At 48.9% G+C, this 23081-nt stretch overlaps 1 protein-coding gene across 1 annotated transcript in view; it reads left to right on the top strand.

Annotated features, from left to right (window-relative positions):
* The first annotated feature begins 689 nt into the window (after positions 1-689).
* Positions 690-23081, top strand: part of LOC116968891 (integrin alpha-11-like) — a 52625-nt gene continuing 30233 nt past the window's right edge. Inside the window, exons 1-3 of the mRNA XM_033015871.1 lie at positions 690-1340; positions 8752-8863; positions 21100-21209. Of these exons, the coding sequence (XP_032871762.1) occupies positions 1289-1340; positions 8752-8863; positions 21100-21209 (274 nt within the window). The 5' untranslated portion in view covers positions 690-1288. The remainder of the gene's footprint in view (positions 1341-8751; positions 8864-21099; positions 21210-23081) is intronic.

Below are 23081 nucleotides of genomic sequence, written 5' to 3'. Positions count from 1 at the left end.
GGTATCTCAGCTGCACGGAGGCGGAGAGGAGAGCTCTTCAGCGCGTCGTCAACAGAGCGCAGAGGATCATCGGGACAGAGCTACCAGCCTTGGAGGGCATCTACCACACGCGGTGCCTCAGGAAGGCCATCAGCATCCATAAGGACTCATCACACCCCTGCCACGGTCTGTTTCAACTACTTCCCTCCGGCAGACGTTACAAGGCCTTCTACGCCCGAACCTCTAGACTCAGGAACAGTTTTATCCCAAGAGCTATAGCGGCTCTGAACCGGCCCTAATGAGTGCCCCCCCACCCACCCCCTTTGGACAGTCTCCCTCAGATGGTCACGTCAATCAATTCAGCTTGCTTATTTATGTATTGTATTTATTTACCTTTCTTGTACATCAGTGGAGCTGCACACTAAATCTCGTTGCACTGACGTGCAATGACAATAAAAGATATTATTATTATTATTATTATTATTATATTACAAGTCTTTTTTTGGCTTCAAAAGAAAAACAAGATTTGTTTCTAAAGTAAAAACCTAATTTTATCTTTAGTTTTTTCACAAGTTGCTGGATATGAGGTTTAAAAGAGAGAGAATCGTCAAGTGTCCGCTGTATGTAATGAGAGAGTCTGCAGTCTCGGGGCGGTGGGCCAGAAGATCTTGGGCAATAAGGCTCGGGAGCTGAAGGCTTCAGAGACGGTGACTGGATGGAGTGTAGATGTCGAGTGCCAGTGGGGAGGAGCTGTGTTTATTCACTGCGACCACAGGCTGTTTATAAAGTAGGTGATGTGTAAAACAGTCTGGAAAGTCTCTGCTACATTCAGTTAGGGAATGAGAAATTATTGCCAGTGGCTGGGAGATCGGGACACAGTTTAAGTCGAAGTGGGAATTAATGTGCAGAAGGAATATAGCATCAGGGAGAAATATGTTTATTCAGCAGGATATGTAGGGAATTAGAAATATGTTTGCAGAGTGACTGGAAAGTCAGAGAGAAACAGACGGCAATCAAATAAACTTGGGGGAAACAAAAAAAAATCAGCATCCAGACTTTTAAGTTCAAAAATTGGATGCAGTGAGGAAAGGTGATGGGAAAGGAGACTTGAACTAACTCCAAGGCATCTGCAATGCCTCGTACTACTGAAATCGTGCCGCTGTTGCAGTAAACACCGAGTACAGGTCACCTCCAGTGGTGGCGGCATGAACAAGGGGCACAAACTCTAGGTCGCTGCCTGTCTCCGGGACATCATCAGAGTCTGCGTGCGATATTCCTGCTGCCCTCTTCCCGCACTTCGTTTGTGGCCATGGAGTTTAACAGATGCTCTGTCATCCTATACTTCCTCGCTGTGTGGAAAGGTAAGGAAGGATTTATTTTCCCCCTCTCTCTATCGATTGAAACATAAGATCGTTAAGGGTTTGGACACGCTGGAGGCAGGAAACATGTTCCCGATGTTGGGGGAGTCCAGAACCAGGGGCCACACACTGTTTAAGAATAAGGGGTAAGTCATTTAGAACAGAGACAAGGAGACACTTTTTCTCACAGAGAGTGGTGAGTGTGGAATTCTCTGCCTCCGAGGGCGGTGGCGGCCGGTTCTCTGGATGCTTTCAAGAGAGAGCTAGATAGGGCTCTTAAAGATAGCGGAGTCAGGGGATATGGGGAGAAGGCACTGGGTACTGATTGTGGATGATTAGCCATGATCACTTTGAATGGCGGTGCTGGCTCGAAGGGCCGAATGGCCTCCTCCTGCACCTATTGTCTATTGTCTATTGTGTATCTCTTATTTCTGTTAACTTTTTACATCCCATTTTGCTTACAACCCAGCAGTATGAAGATAGATTTCTCTAACCAAGTAACCCTTGCATTCCCTCTCTCGCTCTCTCTCTCTCTGTTCGTATCCCACCCAAGTCAATGGACAATAGACAATAGATGCAGGAGTAGGCCATTCAGCCCTTCAAGCCAGCATTCAATGTGATCATGGCTGATCATCCCCAATCAGTACCCCGTTCCTGCCTTCTCCCTATATCCCCTGACTCCGCTATCTTTAAGAGCCCTATCCAGCTCTCTCTTGAAAGTATCCAGAGAACCAGCCTCCACCGCCCTCTGAGGCAGAGAATTCCACAGACTCACCACTCTGTGTGTGAAAAAGTGTTTCCTCGTCTCCGTTCTAAATGGCTTACCCCTTATTCTTAAACTGTGTGTGTGGCCCCTGGTTCTGGACTCCCCCAACATCGGGAACATGTTTCCTGCCTCTAGCGTGTCCAAACCCTTAATAATCTTATATGTTTCAATGAGATAAGGGTCGGTGGGCCGAATGGGTCAGTCTCCATGCTGTATCACTAAAACTAAACTAAATTATGAGGAACGAGAATATAAATGAAAGGAGCGCCTGTAACAAGGGGTCTACCTGTGCGAGCTCATTCCTGTGAGGTAATTTCCTAAGCAAACTACGTGAAAGAAAGTCAAACAGTTCTTTTGAAATTTGATTAACAGTACATTCTCTTACTTTTCCGGTTTGAAATGTTTTTTTTCCCCCCTAGCGAGTTATAGGCTATTTTTACTTAAGATATTAATTGCACCTGAGGTAGTCAGTGCCTCTGTGCCTTCTGGGGCTGGGCCCTATGGAACAGTATCAGTCACTAGGTTAATTCCCAGGATGGCGGGACTGTTGGGAAAAGGGGAAGTACATCGGGATCTGGGGGTCCTTGTTCATCAGTCTATGAAAGTAAGCATGCAGGTACAGCAGGCGGTGAAGAAAGCGAATGGCATGTTGGCCTTCATAGCAAGAGGAGTTGAGTATAGGAGCAAAGAGGTCCTTCTGCAGTTGTACAGGGCCCTAGTGAGACCACACCTGGAGTATTGTGTGCAGTTTTGGTCCCCTAATTTGAGGAAGGACATTCTTGCTATTGAGGGAGTGCAGCGTAGGTTTACAAGGTTAATTCCCGGGATGGCGGGACTGTCATATGCTGAGAGAATGGAGCGGCTGGGCTTGTATACGCTGGAATTTAGAAGGATGAGAGGGCATCTCATTGAAACATATAAGATTGCTAAGGGCTTGGACACGCTAGAGGCAGGAAACATGTTCCCGATGTTGGGGGAGTCCAGAACCAGGGGCCACACAGTTTAAGAATAAGGGGACGGAGGAAAAACCTTTTCACCCAGGAATCTGTGGAATTCTCTGCCTCAGAGGGCGGTGGAGGCAGGTTCTCTGGATGCTTTCAAGAGAGAGCTAGATAGGGCTCTTAAAAATAGCGGAGTCAGGGGATATGGGGAGAAGGCAGGAACGGGCTACCTGCGCCTATTGTCTACATAAATGCTGCTCTGTCTCTGTCTCTGTCTCTTTTTCTGCCTCTCTCTCTCTGTCTCTCTCCCTCCCCCATCTAAGTCACACCAGCTTCTCGTTCTCACCCAGCAAACAGCTAACGATGGCCTGTTTCCTTTATCATGGTAACCCTCTTTTGCATATCTTTCATTCATTGTTCTTTATCTCTTCACATTCCCTTATCCCTAACTAGTCCGAAGAAGGGTCTCGACCCGAAACATAACCTTTGTGAAACGTCACCTATCTCCCCAGATGATGACAAATTTAAGGCCCTGTCCCTTTTGGCCGTCATTTGCGCGTAATTTACGCGAGATCGTTTACGCGTCACGATGCACGACGTGCGTGTCGTGACATGCACGTGATTGCGCGCATGTTGCGTGATGACATAGGCAGTGACGCTCGGCGTCGCAGGATTTTTGTGATGTACAAAATCTTCGCTCGCCATCTGCGTGACGCGCAAATGACGGCCACGTGGGACAGGCCCTTAAACTATCAAACTAGAGACAAAATGCTGGAGAAACTCAGCGGGAGGGACAAGCAGCATCTCTGGAGAGAAGGAATGGGTGACATTTCGGCTCAGACTGAAGATGGGTCTCGACCCGAAACGTCACCCATTCCTTCTCTCCTGTCCCGCTGAGTTACTCCAGCATTTTTTTTGATTAAACCAGCATCTGCAGTTCCCTCCTGCACAATAACACGGCAGATCCAGGCCAAAGTTAGATTTTAAAAATATAATCAGGGCTCCGTGGATTTTTTTTGAGCCCTCTAATCACGATGGTGTTTTTAGTGTGGGTGGGGTTGGCTCTTCCTGTGTGGGGAGGGAGGGCGTGGAGGATATGGTTGTGACAGACCTTCCACTGTTGGTAGAGAACAGCCTCTCTGTTTGACTTTTCTTTTCAGGCCCGGGCTGAATCACAATCTTACTCCAAATTCAGCCGCGTCACCAGAAATGCCAGTGGTCGCCTTTTCACCTTCATTCATTGAGTACCCCTCATGCTGCGATATCCCATTTCACACGGCTACCTGGAGCTTTCCTCCCAAATAAATTTGCCCAGGAGAAAAACAAACATCGCAGCTGTTCGCCTGGTGGATGTTTATTTTGGTGTTACACGTGCTGAGTCCTCAATCGGTGATTTATCCCACACCACCCCCCGCCCCCCCACAGGCACTGGTGGAAAGAGTGATTAAACCTCTTCCAATGTAAAGCATTATTTGTATAGGTGGCCAGGGCCAAATGTTTCGGGAACGGCGGCTTGAAAGGTAGTGCATTTTCCACCAGGCCCGGGCGACTTCAAACGCAACTGAGGTAAATGCAGGCTTACTGTTCGGAGTCGGTGTGTGCATGTGCGTGTGCCTGCAGAGAGGTGTTTTTCTGAAAATCTTGCGCGTACACACACACATCCTATCCGAATTCCAGTCGCCGCAGTTTTTATGTCAACATTTCATGCACAAGCAGCCTTTGCAAACATCGCGAATAGGCCTGCTGCAGTCGACTGGGCTTCGGGTTTGGAATTGCAGCTTGAAATAGGCCCTTCAGCCCACCCGTTCCATGCTATCCCACGTCCGCGTCCTACAAGCTAGAGGGGCAATTTACAGAAGCCAAAATGACATACGGGTTTGTTAGTAGCCTGTAGATTAGTGTCACACATTTCATGAGTCATGCTTCTACGGTTACGGTTAGCTTTTCAGTTATCAATACACAATAGACAATAGGTGCAGGAGTAGGCCATTCGGCCCTTCGATCCAGCACTGCCATTCAATGTGATCATGGCTGATCATCCACAATCAGTACCCCGTTCCTGCCTTCTCCCCGTATCCCCTGACTCCGCTATCTTTAAGAGGCAAAGAATTCCACAGGGAAGAAGCTGTTCCTGGACCTGCTGGTCCGGCAACGGAGAGACCTGTAGCGCCTCCCGGATGGTAGGATGGTAAACAGTCCATGGTTGGGGTGAGAGCAGTCCTTGGCGATGCTGAGCGTCCTCCGCAGACAACGCTTGCTTTGGACAGACTCAATGGAGGGGAGCGATCAACCGGTGATGCGTTGGGCAATTTTCACCGCCCTCTGCAATGCTTTCTGGTCGGAGACAGAGCAGTTGCCGTACCATACTGTGATACAGTTGGTAAGGATGCTCTCCATGGTGCAGCGGTAGAAGTTCACCAGGATCTGAGGAAGACCCTGGCTTTTTTAAATAGAGAAGAACCGCAGATGCCGGTTTTAATCGAAGATGGACACAAAATGGTGGAGTAACTCAGCGGGACAGGCAGCATCTCTGGAGAGAAGGAATGGGTGACATTTCGGGTCAAGACCCTTCTTCTAAAGACACAAAACGTTCACCTCATAAAGTCATCACAATAGACAATAGGTGCAGGAGTAGAGGCCATTCGGCCCTTCGAGGCAGAACCGTCATTCAATGTGATCATAACTGATCATTCCCAATCAGTGCCCCGTTCCTGCCTTCTCCCCATATCCCCTGACTCCGCTATCTTTAAGAGCCCTATATAGCTCTCTCTTGAAAGTATCCGGAGAACCGGCCTCCACCGCCCTCTGAGGCAGAGAATTCCACAGACTCACAACTCTCTGTGAGAAAAAGTGTTTCCTCGTCTCCGTTCTAAATGGCCGACCCCTTATTTTTAAACTGTGTGTGTGTGGCCCCTGGTTCTGGACTCCCCCAACATCCCCGAACATGTTTCCTGCCTCTGGCGTGTCCAAACCCTAAATAATCTTACATGTTTCAATAAGATATCCTCTCATCCTTCTAAACTCCAGAGTGTACAAGCCCAGCCGCTCCATTCTCTCAGCCTATGACAGTCCCGCCATCCCGGGAATTAAACTTGTTCAAGTTCAAATTCAAGTTTATTGTCATGTGTCCCTGATGACAATGAAACTCTTGCTTTGCTTCAGCACACAAAACATAGTAGGCATTGACTACAAAACACATGAATATATAAACTGATAAAGTGCAAAATGACAGATAATGGGTTATTAATGTTCAGAGTTTTAATAGCCTGATTGCTGTGGGGAAGTAGCTATTCCTGAACCTGGTCGTTGCAGTCTTCAGGCTCCTGTACCTTCTACCTGAAGGTAGAAGGGAGATGAGTGTGTGGCCAGGATGGTGTGGGTCTTTGATTATACTGCCAGCCTTTTTGAGGCAGCGAAACAAGGCAGCCCTTGTAAACCTACGCTGGGCTCCCTCAATAGCAAGAATGTCCCTCCTCAAATTAGGGGGCCAAAACTGCACGCAGTACTCCAGGTGTGGTCTCACTAGGGCCCTGTTATGCCCCTAGGGCATAATCCGCAGGCATTGCCACTTTCATTTCACCGTACATCTTGTATGTGTATGTGACAAATAAAGTTGACTTGACTTGACATCGGGACTTTACGGTGTGGTTGCTAGAGGCAGATTTGTTTTTACAATTAGAGTGAAAATTCCCCGACTTGTCATTTGGTGTAGGTGGCTTTTTGTCTCCCCGGGGACCGGCTCTTTAAGTACAGTAGCAGCCTGCAACTCTGCAACCCACTCACAGTTCAACCTGCCAGGTTGTTGCAAACAGTAAACTTCCTCGGACAAATAACCACTCCAGTTTATAAGTTCTCCTTTCGAGGAGCTGAGTGTATTCGGACTCTCCCTGGAGGTTGTACACTCTGGAGTTTAGAAGGATGAGAGGCAGATCTTATTGAAACATATAAGATTATTAAGAGTTTGGACACGCTAGAGGCAGGAAACATGTTCCCGATGTTTGGGGGAGTCCAGAGCCAGGGGCCACACACACACAGTTTGAGAATAAGGGGTAAGCCATTTAGAACGGAGACGAGGAAAAACCTTTTCACCCTGAAATCTGTGGAATTCTCTGCCTCTGAAGGCAGTGGAGGCCGGTTCTCTGGATGCTTTCAAGAGAGAGTTACATAGAGCTCTTAAAAATAGCAGAGTCAAGGGATATGGGGGAAAAGCAGGAACGGGGTACTGATTGGGGATGATCAGCCATGATCATATTCAATGGCGGTGCTGGCTCGAAGGGCCGAATGGCCCCTTCCCCTCACCTATTTTCTATGTTTCTATGTTTCTAATCCTCTCTGACATACAGAATCTCCGCAATCTTCTCAGGAAGTGGAGGCGTTGATGAGGCGTTGTAACCGAGGAATGTGGATAAAGGAACTGCAGATGCTGGTTTAAGCCGAAGATAGACACAAAAAGCTGGAGTAGCTCAGCTGGGACGGGCAGCATCTCTGGAGAGAAGGAAATGGGTGGCGTTTCGGGTCGAGACCCTCCTCCAGACTGATTAGGGATAAGGGAAACGAGGGATATAGGCGGTGATGTGGAGAGATATAATGAAGGATTTGCAAAAAAAGTAAAAAAGGAAATAGGCCAACGAGAATTACGAGGATGTTGCCGGGACTAGAGGGTGTGAGCTACAGGGAGAGGTTGGGGCAGGCTGGGTCTCTATTCCCTGGAACGCAGGAGGATGAGGGGTGATCTTATAGAGGTGTACAAAATCATGAGAGGAATAGATCGGGTAGTCTCTTGCCCAGAGTAGGGGAATCGAGGACCAGAGGACATAGCTTCAAGGTGAAGGGGAAAAGATTTAATAGGAATCCGAGGGGTTACATTTTCACACAGAGGGTGGTGGGTGTATGGAACAAGCTGCCAGAGGAAGTAGTTGAGACTGGGACTATCCCATCGTTTAAGAAGCAGTTAGACAGGTACATGGATAGGACAGAGAGTTATGAGTCTGTGGAATTCTCTGCCTCAAGAGCGGGGTGGAGGCCGGTTCTCTGGATGCTTTCAAGAGAGAGTTGGATAGGGTTCTTAAAGATAGCGGAGTCAGGGGATATGGGGAGAAGGCAGGAAAGGGGTACTGATTGTGGATGATCAGCCATGAACACATTGCATGGCGGTGCTGGCTCGAAGGGCCCGAATGGCCTACTCCTGCACCTATTGTCTATTGACAGGTTTGAAGGGATATGGACCAAGGGTAGCTGGGACATTGTTGGCCGGTGTGGGCCAGTTGGGCCGAAGGGCCTGTTTCCGCGCTGTATCACTCTACAACTAGTGTAGCTGGGACATGTTGGCCGGTGTGGGCGAGTTGGGCCGAAGGGCCTGTTTCCGCACTATGTCACTCGATGACTCTAAGCAAAATATGGGATGCTGAACTTAGGAATGTTTGATGGGAAGTGTGGAACTGCATGTAACGGAGTCTTATGTGTGTGAATGTGTGTGAATGTGTGTGAGTGATTGGTGGTGGTCGGAGGGGCCGTAGGCGCAGATTGGCAGCCACGCTTCCGTCAGTCTGCCCCAGGGCAGCTGTGGCTACAGAAGTAGCTTACCACCACCGAGTGTGATTGAGGAGTGAATGAATAATGCAATGTAAAGCGCCTTGAGTATTAGAAAGGTGCTATATAAATCCCATCCATTATTCCGTAACTAACCATCCTATATCTGCTTCGACAGGTTTCAGCGATTCATTCAACATTAACGTGAAAGATGCTAAAACCTTCAATGGTCCAAAGAAAGGTCAGTTTGGATATAAAGTTCAACAACAGGAAGCAGAGGGTCAGAAATGGTAAGTTTACAAATCGTTTAGCCTCAGTTCTTAAGTCTTCAAATCATTGAGAAACGCTCTTCATGTCGGAGGCAGATAAAAATGCTGGAGAAACTCAGCGGGTGAGGCAGCATCTATGAAGTGAAGGAAATAGGCGATGTTTAGGGCCGAAACCCTTCTTACATAGAAACATAGAAACATAAAAATTAGGTGTAGGAGTAGGCCATTCGGCCCTTCGAGCCTGCACCGCCATTCAATATGATCATGGCTGATCATCCAACTCAGTATCCCGTACCTGCCTTCTCTCCATACCCTCTGATCCCCTTAGCCACAAGGGCCACATCTAACTCCCTCTTAAATATAGCCAATGAACTGTGGCCTCGACTACCCTCTGTGGCAGGGAGTTCCAGAGATTCACCACTCTCTGTGTGAAAAAAGTTCTTCTCATCTCGGTTTTAAAGGATTTCCCCCTTATCCTTAAGCTGTGACCCCTTGTCCTGGACTTCCCCAACATCGGGAGCAATCTTCCTGCATCTAGCCTGTCCAACCCCTTAAGAATTTTGTAGGTTTCTATAAGATCCCCTCTCAATCTCCTAAATTCTAGAGAGTATAAACCAAGTCTATCCAGTCTTTCTTCATAAGACAGTCCTGACATCCCAGGAATCAGTCTGGTGAACCTTCTCTGTACTCCCTCTATGGCAATAATGTCCTTCCTCAGATTTGGAGACCAAAACTGTACGCAATACTCCAGGTGTGGTCTCACCAAGACCCTGTACAACTGCAGTAGAACCTCCCTGCTCCTATACTCAAATCCTTTTGCTATGATGCTATGTTCTTAAGTCTTCAAATCATTGAGAAACGTTCTTCATGTCGGAGGTAGATAAAAATGCTGGAGAAACTCAGCGGGTGAGGCAGCATCTATGAAGTGAAGGAAATAGGCGATGTTTAGGGCCGAAACCCTTCTTCAGACCAAAGATCCTATAGACCAATCCTTCTAATTGCAAGATAGACCACTCCTTCTAAATGCAATGAGCGTACATGTAGTACACAACGGAACAGAACGTGGGCCTTTTTTTCATCCATTTCAGTAACCCGACCCGACCCGACCCGACTTGCAGTGTAATCAACGTTGCGGGGGAACAGTTTGTGTTAATAAATTAAAATTCTGAAAATGAGAAGATTTTTACCAAATAACTTTTATTTTTACGAGGATGTTTCCGTAACCAGCTTCCGTCTCCGCACTAGTTATCTTTGCTCCGCTACGGGATCTTTGGTGCGGAGACGGAAGCCGGTTACGTAAATGGGGCCGAAAATCACCCGTGAATCTGCCCATGACCGTACTACGTATTTTTCGTCGAGTGGATTATCTTGCTCCGCTGTAGGATCTTTGCTTCAGACTGATGTGAGGGGGGGGGGGGGGCGGGAAGAAGAAAGGAAGAGGAGGAGCCAGTGGGCTGAGGGAGAGCTGGGAAGGGGAGGAGAAAGCAGGGACTACCTGAAATTAGAGAAGTCAATGTTCATGCTGCTGGGGTGCAGGCTGCCCAAGCGGAATATGAGGAGCTACTCCTCCAATTTATGGTGGTCCTCACTCTGGCCATGGATGAGGCCCAGGACAGAAAGGTCGGATTGGGAACGGGAGGGGGAGTTGAAGTGCCGAGCCACCGGGAGATCAGGTTGGTCATTGCAAACCGAGTGGAGGTGTTGGGCGAAGCGATCGCCAAGCCTACGCTTGGTCTCACCGATGTAGGGCAGCTGACACCTAGAGCAACGGATGAGGTTGGTGCAGGTGAACCTCTGCAGCACCTGGAACGACTGCTTGGGTCCTTGAATGGAGCCAAGGGGGGAGGTAAATCGATAAGTGTAGCATAATGTCGGGCCTGTTTCTGTGCTGTATCTCTAAACTAAACCTTGCAATAGTGTTCGCCTCTACTTCCTGAGAAGATTATGGAGAGTCGTTATGTCGAGGAGGACTCTCTCGAACTTCTACAGGTGCACAGTTTAGAGAGCATGCTGACCAGTTGCATCGTGCCTCATCCGCAGACCACAGTCTGTCCGCATTGGTGGAAATCAATTCAAGTCAAGTCAAGTTTATTCGTCACATACGCATACGAGATGTGCGGTGAAATGAAAAGTGGCGATTGTGCAAAAAAACTACAAAACAGAATGGAACAGAATCAGTAATTACATACTTGTGGGAGAAAAAAAGAAAGAAAAAACCAGCAATTTTAAAAAGACACCACACAACAGTGTGAAGTCTGAAGAAGGGTTTCGGCTCGAAACGTCGCCTATTTCCTTCGCTCCATAGATGCTGCTGCACCCGCTGAGTTTCTCCAGCAATTTTGTGTACCTACCACACAACAGTAGATTGGTACAGTAAGTAATTAGTACAACAAGTAATCCTCCGTCGGTTTAGCCACCTCCAACGTGACCCCACCACTCGCCACATCTTCCCATCTCACCCCCATATCTGCCTTCCGCAAAGACCGCTCCCTCCATAACTCCCTTGTCAATTCTTCCCTTCCCTCCCGTACCACCCCCTCCCCGGGCACTTTCCCTTGCAACCGCAAGAGATGCAACACTTGTCCCTTTACCTCCCCCCTCGACTCCGTTCAAGCAGTCGTTCCAGGTGCGACAGAGGTTTACCTGCATCTCCTCCAACCTCACCTATTGCATCCGCTGCTCTAGATGTCAGCAGATCTATATCGGTGAGACCAAGCGGAGGTTGGGCGATCGTTTCGCCGAACACCTCCGCTCGGTCCGCAATAACCAAGCTGACCTCCCGGTGGCTCAGCACTTCAACTCCCCCTCCCACTCCGTATCCGACCTCTCTGTCCTGGGTCTCCTCCATGGCCACAGCGAGCAACACCGGAAATTGGAGGAACAGCACCTCATATTCCGCTTGGGGAGTCTGCATCCTGGGGGCATGAACATCGAATTCTCCCAATTTTGTTAGTCCTTGCTGTCTCCTCCCATCTCTCAGCCCTCCTGCTGTCTCCTCCCATCCCCCAGCCTTCGGGGTCCTCCTCCTTTTTCCTTTCTTGTCCCCGCCCCCCCCCCCCACCCCCGATCAGTCTGAAGAAGGGTTTTGGCCCGAAACGTTGCCTATTTCCTTTGCTCCATAGATGCTGCTGCACCCGCTGAGTTTCTCCAGCTTTTTTGTGTACAGTAAATTGCTACAGTAAGGTTAGTCCCTGGTGAGATAAGAGTTTACAGTCCTAATGGCCTCTGGCACAGCATGGCAATGGAGGCGTTTGCCTGAACGTAGCAGCTGGAACAATCCGTTGCTGGGGGGGGGGAAGGGATCCCCCATGATCTTGTTGGCTCTGGAGTTGCACCTTCTGATAATAATAATAATAATGGATGGGATTTATATAGCGCCTTTCTAATACTCAAGGCGCTTTACATCGCATTATTCATTCACTCCTCAGTCACACTCGGTGGTGGTAAGCTACTTCTGTAGCCACAGCTGCCCTGGGGCAGACTGACGGAAGCGTGGCTGCCAATCTGCGCCTACGGCCCCTCCGACCACCACCAATCACTCGTGTATAGGTCCTGCAGGGGGGCGAGTGTATTTCCCATAGTGCGTTCGGCCAGAGCCTTCTTGTCCTGGGCAGAGCAGTTCCCAAACCAAATTGTGATGTTGCCAGACAAGATGCTTTCCACAGCTGCTGAGTAGAAGCACTGGAGGATCCTCAGAGCCACTCTGAATTTCCTCAATTGCCTGAGGTGGTAAAGGCGCTGCCTTGCCTTACTCACGAGTGCGGCAGCGTGTGATGTCCATGTCCATGTCAAATGTGTCAGCCTCGATAACAATCAGCACGGGAGCACCTCAAGGCTGTGTGCTCAGCCCCCTGCTATACTCACTCTATACTCATGACTGCGTAGCCGGACATTGTGTGAATTCCATCATCAAGTTCGCCGACGACATCACTGTTGGGGGACGAATCACTCATGGAGACTAGTCAGAGTATAGAAGTGAGATCGACCGATTGACCAAATGGTGCCAGCACAACAACCTGGCCCTCAACACCAGCAAAACCAGGGAAATGATTGTGGACTTTGGAAGGGGTAGGATAGGGATCCACAATCCCGTTTATATCAGCGGGACGATGGTGGAAAGGGTCAAGAACTTCAAATTCCTGGGCGTGCACATCTCTGAAGATCTTTCCTGGTCCCAGAACACCGATGCAATTATAAAGAAAGCACATCAGAGCCTCTACTTCCTGAGAAGATTACGGAGAGTCGGTATGTCAAGGAGGACTCTCTCGAACTTCTACAGGTGCACAGTGGAGAGCATGCTGACCGGTTGCATCGTGGCTCGGTTCGGCAACTTGAGCGTCCAGGAGCGGGGAAAAAATGCAGAAAGTTGTGACCACTGCCCAGTCCATCATCGGCTCTGACCTCCCCACCGTCGAGGGGATCTATCGCAGTCGCTGCCTCAAAAAGGCTGGCAGCATCATCAAAGGCCCACACCATCCTGGCCACACACTCATCTCCCCGCTGCCATCGGGAAGAAGGTACAGGAGCCTGAAATCTGGAACATCCTGGTTCAGGAATAGCTGCTTCCCCACAGCCATCAGACTATTAAACTCAACTCAAACAAACTCTGAACTATAACAGCCTTTTGCAATTTATCTGTTTATTTATGTGTGTGTATATATATGGTCTATGCTATATAGACACACTGATCAGATCTGCATGCCTACAATATTCTGTTGTGCTGCAGCAAGCAAGAATTTCATTGTCCTATCTGGGACTCATGGCAATAAATTCTCTTGAATCTTGAAATGGGGACTTGGATGGAGCAGTGAGAGTGGAGAGGATGATGTTATCGCTCTTAAATAACCCTGACTTAAGAACGACGTGTTTATCTGGCAGCTTTCCTTCAGTCATAGACATCGGTGTAAATCATCTTGTGACAGAAAGTTAAATAGCTACTGAGAGTAGGGTTGCCAACTGTCCCGTATTAGCCGGGACATCCTGTATATTGGGCTAAATAGAAACATAGAAATTAGGTGCAGGAGTAGGCCATTCGGCCCTTCGAGCCTGCACCGCCATTTAATATGATCATGGCTGATCATCCAACTCAGTATCCCGTACCTGCCTTCTCTCCATACCCTCTGATCCCCTTCCACAAGGGCCACATCTAACTCCCTCTTAAATATAGCCAATGAACTGGCCTCGACTACCCTCTGTGGCAGAGAGTTCCAGAGATTCACCACTCTCTGTGTGACAAAATTTCTTCTCATCTCGGTTTTAAAGGATTTCCCCCTTATCCTTAAGCTGTGACCCCTTGTCCTGGACTTCCCCAACATCGGGAGCAATCTTCCTGCATCTAGCCTGTCCAACCCCTTAAGAATTTTGTAAGTTTCTATAAGATCCCCTCTCAATCTCCTAAATTCTAGAGAGTATAAACCAAGTCTATCCAGTCTTTCTTCATAAGACAGTCCTGACATCCCAGGAATCAGTCTGGTGAACCTTCTCTGGTTTGTACCGTTCGGGACCGCCCTTGTCCCGTATTTGACCGCTACCACTCGGGTCGAGGGGACTGTCGGGTCGGACCCCGCCTCACCCGTCCCAACGTAGTGCAGCCCATGGAGTGCAGCAGCAGCAGCAGCAGCAGTAGCAGCGCCTCGCCCGTGGCCCCATCGGTCGGCAGCCCGGCCAGTTGTCCGTCCGACCTTCGGACCTTCGCTGACAGCCGACACCACCCCCCCCCCCCCCCCCCCCCCCCTCCTTCTCACGGCCGACCGTCGGTTCACGAGTTGGACGGGGCGCCGGACTTTGCGCGCGGCCCCCCGGCCAAAACTCCTCAGCTGGCCCGCCGGCTGGTCTATGCGCGCAGTCCAGCGCCCCGGGGCCAACTCATCATTCACCCAGCCACGGCCGAGTCGGTCAACGGATTGCCGTCGGGAATTTGTCCCGTATTTTGACCTTTTGTCCCTTATTTGGGAGAGTGAGAAAGTTGGCGACTCTAACTGAGCTCCTCTCTGCTCATGACCTGCAAGCCAACAGGAATCATGAAGGCATATCATCGTTAGTTCTGTCTCGTATCACCAGCCTTTCCTTTCACAAACCCAAGGTCATATTTCTTGCATTAATCAGCTTTGTATGTTCGATAATTGAAATCAGATTCCTGACTTGGATGTGTGCTGTGAAAATATACACCACCAGATTCAGGGACAGTTTCTTCCCGGCTGTTATCAGGCAACTGAACCATCCTACCACAACCAGAGAGCGGTCCTGAACTACTATCTACCTCTTTGGCTATCCTTGATCAGACATTACTGGCTTTACCTTGCACTAAACGTTATTCCCTTATCATATGTCTCATCAACATCATCATCATCGGCGGTTACTTGCCTCTGCGTGACTTTGTTTAACAATAGACAAAAGACAATAGGTGCAGGAGGAGACCATTCGGCCCTTCGAGCCAGCACCGCCATTCAATGTTATCATGGGGACACGCGCGCACAGACAGCCACCTCACGGTCCTTGACAGATCTGGGTCAGGATCCAGTGGCATGGAGTCTTGTATCTTTGTGCGTTTGTGTGTGTGTGTGTCTGGGACTGTCTCTGTGTATGCACTTGTGACTATGTATGTGTGTGTGTCTTTCTGTGTGTGTGTGTGTGTCTGTATGTGTGTGTGTCTGTGCCTGTCTCTGTGTGTGTGCTTGTGTGCGTATGTCTGTGTGTGTGTGTGTGTCTGTATATGTGCCTGTCTCTGTGTGTGCGCTTGTGTGCGTATATCTGTGTGTGTGTGTGTGTCTGTATATGTGTCTGTGTGTGTGTGTCTGTGTGCGTATGTCTGTGTACGTGTGTGTGTATACATGTGTGTGTGTGTGTGTGTGTATACATGTGTGTGTGTGTGTGTCTGTATACGTGTGTGTGTGTGTGTGTGTATACATTGTGTGTGTGTGTGTGTGTGTATACATTGTGTGTGTGTGTGTCTGTATACGTGTGTGGGTGTGTGTGTCTGTATATATGTGTGTGTGTGTGTGTGTGTGTGTGTGTGTGTGTGTGTGTGTATACATTGTGTGTGTGTCTGTATAAGTGTGTGGGTGTGTGTGTATACGTGTGTATGTGTGTGTGTCTATATGTGTGCGTGTGTGTCTGTATACGTGTGTGTGTCTGTATACGTGTGTGCTCTCAAATGATGAGAGGGATAGACAGAGTTGATGTGGATCAGCTTTTCCCTTTGAGAATAGGGAAGATTCAAACAAGAGGACATGACTTCAGAATTAAGGGACAGAAGTTTAGGGGTAACATGAGGGGGAACTTCTTTACTCAGAGAGTGTTGCGGTGTGGAATGAGCTTCCAGTGGAAGTAGTGGAGGCAGGTTCGTTGGTATCATTTAAAAATAAATTGGATAGGCATATGGATGAGAAGGGAATGGAGGGTTATGGTATGAGTGCAGGCAGGTGGGACTAAGGGAAAAAAGTTGTTCGGCACGGACTTGTAGGGCCGAGATGGCCTGTTTCCGTGCTGTAATTGTTATATGGTTATATGGTGTGTCTGTATACTTATGTGTGTGTGTCTACACGTGTGTGTGTGTGTCTGCGTACGCAGGGGTAATTCAGAATTGGCTTCGCTCTCCCCCCGCTAATCCTTGCTATCAAAGAGATCGGCCGTTGAAGTGAGATCATAGGAACAGTATCTCCCGTGGGGGGGCCAGACTACCAAATAATATCGCTTTCAAGACAGGGAAAGAATGGCGCAAAATATTTTCAACTTCAAAAATGAGTCACCCTGAATGTCTGATTCTACTCAAAAACAGGAAGTGTTGAACGAGCCTTCCAGGTTTCAGGTTTTCTTTTGTTTCTCCAATGCGAGCGATTCTCCGTTTGTGCAGTGCCATGGACTCATCTGTTTCTCCCATTACTTGGCCCAGCTGAAGCTATTCAGAAGTTGAAAGTGTTGGACAGAGTTGCAGAGACTTGGCTCGGCTCACTCAGTCTCACAAGCAGTGTTATCTACTGATATAATTTCCGGCGCTAATGCACTACCTTGAAACCAGTCCCAAAACCTCAGCTGCCATATCTACAAAGACTTTTTAAAAAAAAGTTTAGTCTAGTTTAGAGATACAGCGCGGAAACATAGAAACATAGAAAATAGGTGCAGGAGTAGAGGCCATTTGGCCCTTCGAGCCTGCACCGCCATTCAATATGATCATACAATACATACAATACAATTCAATTTATTGTCATTTGGACCCCTTGAGGTCCAAACGAAATGCCGTTTCTGCAGCCATACATTACAAACAAATAGACCCAAGACACAACATAATTTACATAAACATCCATCACATTGCTGTGATGGAAGGCCAAAAAAACTTTTCTCTCCACTGCACTCTCCCCCCCCGATGTCAGAGTCAAAGTCAAAGCCCCCGGCGGGCGATGGCGAATTGTCCCGTGGCCATTAAAGCCACGCCGGGTGATGCAAGGTCGCACACCGGGTCTTGGTGTTAGAGCCCCCGGCGTGCGCTCGCAAACTCCCGCGGCCATTCCAAGCCGCGCGGGGCGATGGTGTAGGCCCCGCTCCAGGAGCTCTTCAACCCCGCAACTCGGGCGGGAGAAGTCGCCGTTGCGGGAGCCCTGAAAAGCGGTCTCCCTCCAGGGACCCGCGGGCTCCCGGTGCCGTCCGCCAAACCCGCAGTTGCAGCTACCGAATCTCCGGGGGTCGGGCCGCAGCAGCGTCCACCACAGCTCCACCCGCTCTGGACTCGGCCAGCTCCGCGACGGTGAGGTGAGTAGTCGGCACCAGAGCCCCCGGTCTTCCTGTTGGAGGCCGCTCCTCGTTGCAGCCCCAACGACAACGGAGACCCGACAAAGAAAAGGTCGGGTCTCCCGTGCAGGGAGAGATTTAAAAGTTACCCCCAACCCCCCCACACCACCCCCACACACATAACCCAACAAAAATAACAAAAACTACATAAAAACATAGACATAAAATAATAAAAACGCAGACGGACTGCAGAGGCCGCTGCAGACGAGAGTCGCGCCGCCTACCAGATGGCTGATCATCCAACTCAGTATCCCATCCCTGCCTTCTCTCCATACCCCCTGATCCCTTTAGCCACAAGGGCCACATCTAACTCCCTCTTAAATATAGCCAATGAACTGTGGCCTCAACTACCTTCTGTGGCAGAAAATTCCACAGATTCACCACTCTCTGCGTGAAAATTTTTTTTCTCATCTTGGTCCTAAAAGATTTCCCCCTTATCCTTAAACTGTGTGACCCCTTGTTCTGGACTTCCCCAACATCTGGAACAATCTTCCTGCATCTAGCCTGTCCAGCCCCTTAAGAATTTTGTACGTTTCTATAAGATCCCCCCTCAATCTTCTAAATTCTAGCGAGTACAAGCCGAGTCTATCCAGTCTTTCTTCATATGAAAGTCCTGCCATCCCAGGAATCAGTCTGGTGAACCTTCTCCGTACTCCCTCTACGGCAAGAATGTCTTTCCTCAGATTAGGAGACCATAACTGTGCGAAACAGGCCCGTCGGCCCACCGGGTCCGCGCCGACCAGCGATCCCCACACACTAACACTATCCTACACACACACACACACACACACACACACACACACACACACACACACACACACACACACACACACACACACACACACACACACACACACACTGGGACCAATTTTTACATTTATACTAAGCCAATTAACCTACAAACCCGCACGTCTTTGGAGTGTGGGAGGAAACCGAAGATCTCGGAGAAAACCCACGCGGGTCACGGGGAGAACGTGCAAACTCCGCACAGACAGCACCCGTGGTCGGGATCGATGCAGCACCCGTATGGGAAGATACTGAAGATAGATAATAGATAATAGGTGCAGGAGTAGGCCATTCGGCCCTTCGAGCCAGTAGCGCCATTCAATGTGATCATGGCTGATCATCCCCAATCAGAGGGGATCTTATTGAAACATATAAGATTATTAAGAGCTAGAGGCAGGAAACATGTTCCCGATGTTGGGGGAGTCCAGAACCAGGGGCCATACAGTTTAAGAATAAGGGGTAAGCCATTTAGAACGGAGACGAGGAAACACTTTTTCTCACAGAGAGTTGTGAGTCTGTGGAATTCTCTGCGTCAGAGGGCGGTGGAGGTCGGTTCTCTGGATGCTTTCAAGCGAGAGCTAGATAGGGCTCTTAAAGATAGCGGAGTCAGGGAATATGGGGAGAAGGCAGGAACGGGGTACTGATTGGGGATGATCAGCCATGATCACATTGTATGGCGGTGCTGGCTCGAAGGGCCGAATGGCCTACTCCTGCACCTATTTTCCATATTTCTAGTACACTGTAAACAATATAATGAATGAGATAAAAAAGTTCAGTGTGTGTATATATATATGAGTTGGGGGCTATGTGAGAGTGGACAGGGCGGGGATGGGGTGAAAGGAGCGAATGAATAATATTAATATAATATCAAGGGGGGGTAGTTGTCTATTGTCCAAAACTAAACTAAGGTAGAGAAATCAAAATTCTTACCTCTGGGCTGTAAGCTACCCAAGCAAAGACTGACTTACTTACCATCGCCCGGCGAAGTCACAACATCCGAAGCCTGGATCGCCTCGGCGCAGAGGGAGAATAATTCAATTCAATTCAACTTTCTTGTCATTGCACAGATACAAGTATGGGTACAACGAAATGCAGCTTAGCGTCAGTCCGTAGTACTAGTGCAATATAGAAATAAAAATACAGAATAAGCAAACAATGTGGACGGAGAAGGTACACAAAATTGCTGGGGAAACTCAGCGGGTGCAGCAGCATCTATGGAGCGAAGGAAATAGGCGACGTTTTGGGCCGAAACCCTTCTTCAGACTGATGGGGGTGGGAGAAAGAAGGAAAAGGGGAGGAGCCCGAGGGCGGGCGGATGGGAGGGTGGGAGGAGACAGCTAGAGGGTTAAGGAAGGGGAGGAGACAGCAAGGGCTAGCAAAATTGGGAGAATTCAATGTTAATGCCATACGGACGCAAGGTCCCCAGACGGAATATGAGGTGCTGTTCTTCCAATTTCCGCTGTTGCTCACTCTGGCAATGGAGGAGACCCAGGACAGAGAGGTCGGATTGGGAATGGGAGGGGGAGTTGAAGTGCTGAGCCACCGGGAGTTCAGGTAGGTTATTGCGGACTGAGCGGAGGTGTTCGGCGAAACGATCGCCCAACCTACGCTTGGTCTCCCCGATGTAAATCAGCTGACATCTAGAGCAGCGGATGCAGTAGATGAGGTTGGAGGAGATACAGGTGAACCTTTGTCGCACCTGGTGGACGGAGAGACTTGAGAAATCTATCGGCGGGACTCCGAGTTCAGCAATGTGATAGTGTTGTTGTAGAAGCTGTTCCTCATCCTACTAGTAGGAGACCTGAGGATCCTGTACCGCCTCCCTGATGGGAGGAGGGCAAACAGTCCATGGTTAGGGTGGGAGGGGTCTTTGATGATCTTCCCGGCCCGTCTCAGACACCGTTTTCGGTGGAGGGCATCCATGGCAGGGAGCAAGCGGGGCACCGATGATGTACTGAGCGGTATACTATATAATGAACGAGAGAATAAAGTTCAGTGTGTGTATATATATATATATATGAGTTGGGGGCTATGTGAGAGTGGACAGGGAATAAGGAGGGTGGAGACAAAGACTTTAAGATTTTTGCCTTCCATCACAGTGAGGAGGTGCCTGGTGAACTCACTGTGGTGGATGTTAATTTGTGTTTATTGTGTGTTTTTGTCATTTTTATTATATGTATGACTGCAAGGTAACAAAGTTTCGTTCAGGCCGAAAGGTCTGAATGACAATAAAGGCTACTTTGCCTTTGAGATAATAATAAATAATAATGGATGGGATTTATATAGCGCCTTTCTAATACTCAAGGCGCTTTACATCGCATTATTCATTCACTCCTCAGTCACACTCGGTGGTGGTAAGCTACTTCTGTAGCCACAGCTGCCCTGGGGCAGACTGACGGAAGCGTGGCTGCCAATCTGCGCCTACGGCCCCTCCGACCACCACCAATCACTCACACACATTCACACACACAGGCAAAGGTGGGTGAAGTGTCTTGCCCAAGGACACAACGACAGTATGCACTCCAAGCGGGATTCGAACCGGCTACCTTCCGGTCGCCAGCCGAACACTTAGCCCATTGTGCCATCTGTCGTCCCAAATGGTGTCGGCTCCAATTTGCGTTTTGCTGCACTCTGACATTAACTATTGTGACGTGCCTGATCTTTTTGTTAAATCCATGTGTTGCCAGGTTGCTGGTGAGCGCTCCCTGGGAAGGCAGTGCGAAGAACAAGAAAGGTGCTATTTATCGGTGCAAAGTCTCCAACAGGAAGAGCACAAATTGCATGAAATTAAACTCAGGTAAACATAGAAACATAGAAAATAGGTGCAGGAGTAGGCCCTTCGAGCCTGCACCGCCATTCGATATGATCATGGCTGATCATCCAACTCAGTATCCCATCCCTGCCTTCTCTCCGTACCCCCTGATCCCTCTAGCCACAAAGACCACATCTAACTCCCTCTTAAATATAGCCAATGAACTACCCTCTGTGGCAGAGCGTTCCAGAGATTCACCACTCTCTGTGTGAAAAATGTTTTTCTCATCTCGGTTCTAAAAGATTTCCCCTCTATCCTTAAGCTGTGACCCCTTGTCCTGGACTTCCCCAACATCGGGAACAATCTTCCTGCATCTAGCCTGTCCAATCCCTTAAGAATTTTGTACGTTTCTATAAGATCCCCCCTCAACCTCCTAAATTCTAGCGAGTACAATCCGAGTCTATCCAGTCTTTCTTCATAAGAAAGTCATGACATCCCAGGAATCAGTCTGGTGAACCTTCTCTGTACTCCCTCTGTGGCAATAATGTCCTTCCTCAGATTTGGAGACCAAAACTATACGCAATACTCCAGGTGTGGTCTCACCAAGACCCTGTACAACTGCAGCAGAACCTCCCTGCTCCTATACTCAAATCCTTTTGCTATGAATGCTAACATACCATTCGCTTTCTTCACTGCCTGCTGCACCTGCATGCCTACTTTCAATGACTGGTGTACCATGACACCCAGGTCTCGTTGCATCTCCCCTTTTCCTAATCGGCCACCATTTAGATTATAAACTAACGTTTCACCTGCAGGAACCGGAATGGCGGGCGGGGTACTGATCGTGGATGATCAGCCACGATCACATTGAACGGTGGTGCCGGCTCGAAGGGCCGAATGGCCTCCACCTGCACCCGTTTTTCTATGTTTTTCCATGTTTAGTTTAGTTCTAGAGATACAGGCCCTTCGGCCCATCGGGTCCGCTCCGTCCAGCAATCCCCGCACACCAACACTGTCCAACGCTCACTAGGGACAATTTCTCACATTTACACCAAGCCAATTATTCTACAAACCTGCACGTCTTTGGAGTGCGGGAGGAAACCGAAGATCTCGGAGAAAACCCACGCAGGTCACGGGGAGAACGTGCAAACTGCGCACGGGCAGCACCCGTTGACGGGATCGAACCCGGGTCCCCGGCGCTGCATTCGCTGTAAGGCAGCAACTCTACCGCTGCTCCACCGTGCATTCACCCTGGGTGTCATGGTACACCAGTCATTGAAAGTAGGCATGCAGGTGCAGCAGGCAGTGAAGAAAGCGAATGGTATGTTAGCATTCATAGCAAAAGGATTTGAGTATAGGAGCAGGGAGGTTCTACTGCAGTTGTACAGGGTCTTGGTGAGACCACACCTGGAGTATTGCGCACAGTTTTGGTCTCCTAATCTGAGGAAAGACATTCTTGCCTTAGAGGGAGTACAGAGAAGGTTCACCAGACTGATTCCTGGGATGTCAGGACTTTCATATGAAGAGAGACTGGATAGACTCGGCTTGTACTCGCTAGAATTTAGAAGATTGAGGGGGGATCTTATAGAAACTTACAGAATTCTTAGGGGGTTGGACAGGCTAGATGCAGGAAGATTGTTCCCGATGTTGGGGACGTCCAGGACAAGGGGTCACAGTTTAAGGATAAAGGGGAAATCCTTTAGGACCGAGATGAGAAAAACATTTTTCACACAGAGAGTGGTGAATCTCTGGAACTCTCTGCCACAGAAGGTAGTTGAGGCCAGTTCATTTGCTATATTTAAGAGGGAGTTGTGGCTAAAGGGATCAGGGGGTATGGAGAGAAGGCAGGCACAGGATACTGAGTTGGATGATCAGCCATGATCATATTGAATGGCGGTGCAGGCTCGAAGGGCCGAA

Source organism: Amblyraja radiata, chromosome 47 (genome assembly GCF_010909765.2).
Source record: "Amblyraja radiata isolate CabotCenter1 chromosome 47, sAmbRad1.1.pri, whole genome shotgun sequence".
Classification (NCBI taxonomy): Eukaryota; Metazoa; Chordata; class Chondrichthyes; order Rajiformes; family Rajidae; genus Amblyraja; species Amblyraja radiata.
The sequence above is the reverse complement of the archived record's forward strand: the minus strand, read 5'-3'. Positions and strand labels throughout refer to the sequence as shown.